Source organism: Penaeus japonicus, unplaced genomic scaffold, assembly GCF_977035675.1.
Source record: "Penaeus japonicus unplaced genomic scaffold, GWHDUDI00000001_assembly GWHDUDI00000029, whole genome shotgun sequence".
Lineage (NCBI taxonomy): Eukaryota > Metazoa > Arthropoda > Malacostraca > Decapoda > Penaeidae > Penaeus > Penaeus japonicus.
The window spans coordinates 4,773,644-4,776,143 of record NW_028234431.1 but is presented as its reverse complement, the minus strand read 5'-3'; the positions used below and the strand labels follow the sequence as shown (position 1 = coordinate 4,776,143).

Here is a 2,500-nt window from a genome sequence, read left to right as displayed (position 1 = left end):
ATTCTAAATAGACAATAATGTGTTTGCTTTTGTTTTGTGTGGGAGAGTCCTTTTATTGTTGAGTGATACTGAGGGTGGATCCTCAGCAGCTCCTATATGCTTGCAACCAAATTTATGTGATCAATTGTTTATCAGATTCTTGTTTTCATGGACTGAGGTCAAGCTAAGAAAGATAAAAAATCTCCGTATGATGATTTAGTCTTAAACTGTTTTGTGCAACAATGTATGATTCAACGATAAAATCATGCATTTATTACTACTGTACGTTTATGTATTTGCACAAATGCAAGTATAATTATGAATATCAAAATACCAACGGTGAGATATTTTGTTTGCAAATAATTATCGATTCACTTGCTTCAAGAAGACCTTAACAATACTCTATTGATAAACAAGCAGCAAGCACATTCAGACAGCCTGTTTCACTTACCACATACAGCAGCACCAGCAGGATAACGGCAAGATATATCAGTCTGCAAAGAAAGAAAAAAACACATTAATATAAGACGAAAAAACACCACGTACAACAGACGTATATTTGTTTTCCTTGTTCACGATTCATTTCTGTACGACAGATCCCTTCACTATGTTATATAATCACTATAGCTTCCCCTGTGCACCTTTTATTTCCGATCTGAGGGCGGATCCTCAACAAACGCAAGGCAGGAGTTTGCAGAGGTTGCAACCACACTGAAGAAGCCAGCTTGCATGACACCTTCCTCGCTTAATAACAACGACTTTTTGCATGCCGGAGCCAGCGAACAAGAAACGACCAACGAAGCACTAATTTTCCCGACAGGACGCACAAGAACCAGTCGCGGTAGCCAATCCCGGCGGCAGTCACTAGCCCAGCCGACGGCGCGACGACAACACCCATGCTATTAAGCGGCGCCTCGACAAAACAATGAAGATGGAGTAAACAGCCGAGTCTGAGCCGAGAGCGAGGCAGCGGTGACTAGGCAATCTTAGTGTGAAGTGGCATGAGTCAATATTGGATTTGTAAACATCTCGGCCAACCCCTGTGTCCTGGCCACCTCTTCGGGCCATCCTCGGCCACTGTGGTCTGGTCTTGGCCGATCCTGGCCTTCTTCCTGAATGTTTACGATCGGCGAAGAGAAGGAGCGGAGAAGGATAACAAGAAGCCCTCGGCACGCGAAGAAACAAGCGTTTTCCACGAAGACACGAGGATAAGTATCTTGTCATAATACTCACCGGAACATCAACAAACATAATTTATGCTGCGCAACGTGACACCGAGACAGGTACGCACCGATAGACTTACAGTAACCAGACACACGTGGAAAGTGTGTGCGTCCTTTTCAACTTCATATGTTGGCTCCTTGTTATGACTGCATTTGTTTATCCGTGTATTTTATGTACGTTTTAGTGTGTGCATGTTTACGTGCATCTGCTGTTGACACATGGTGTGGAGTGCCTGGTTGTGATGGGGCAGGCATTTGATTATCATGCAACCTAACACTCATATATTTATAAACGTGCGCATCAAAGCACTAAAAGGGATCTCTTATCTTTTCATTCATATCAAAGCATCACCAAGGCTCTCGATGAACACTCGCGCAATAAACCGGACGATAAAAAGATAACCTCATTTTACAGGTACAGCAACACTTCGACCATTATAAATGCACTGAATATCATCATCTTCACTGTTATCTACGCCTTCAGTGATACTTGTAACGAATGAACTTATATAATACAATGTTCTCTCTTCTCCTTATTTATGTAGCAAGGTATTCCACTTTAAACTCGACTCACACCTTTTAGCAACAATTACGTTCACTGACATAAGTCAAAGAACGGCCTCCCCTCTCCCCACCCTCACCTGCACACAGACATGACTGACAACCTGACTTATATACATCATGTTTTATATCAGGTACACCCATGGATCCTCCGGTTTCCTGGTAGCTTATCTCGCCTTACGTCGCCCACACTAGCCCTATCGCAAGACAAGGATGCGATAAAAAGGAAATGTAGTAAAAGTGAATGATTCGCACGTACGCACGCACGCACACACACACACAAACAGACACACATATATATGTGTATGTATACATATGTAAAGACACATACATATATACTGTATACTATTACCATTGCTATGCATGCCACTACCATCATGTCCAAAATAATCATATTCATTGTAAATATCACACCCATTATCATCATCGTTTTATCGTCATCAATATTCTCATCACCACCGCTTCTATAACCATAATCATCCTTACCATTCGCATTGTCTCTCGCTTTATCAGCATAATCATAAAAATACTTCCAGCAAGCTAGAAGAGAAGAGCAATGGCGAAACGTCGGGGTTTGGGAATTATGAGAAGCTATTATGCAACAGTTCTTCAGGACCATTGAGACTTTCGATGACGTAACAATGGAGCGATAGTGGGAGCGTTTTCTTCTCTTCTCTACAAAAAGGACATATAAAAAAGGCGTACAATATAAAACAAAATAAGACAAAATAATCTAA

The 2,500-nt window shown here is 41.6% G+C and overlaps 1 protein-coding gene across 2 annotated transcripts in view; it reads right to left on the bottom strand.

Moving 5' to 3' along the window:
* Positions 1 to 2,500, bottom strand: part of LOC122255164 (uncharacterized) — a 30,704-nt gene that overhangs the window by 11,796 nt on the left and 16,408 nt on the right. For both annotated transcript variants that reach the window (XM_043019118.2, XM_043019195.2), the window contains exon 2: positions 431 to 473. In XM_043019118.2, the coding sequence (XP_042875052.1) occupies positions 431 to 473 (43 nt within the window). The remainder of the gene's footprint in view (positions 1 to 430; positions 474 to 2,500) is intronic.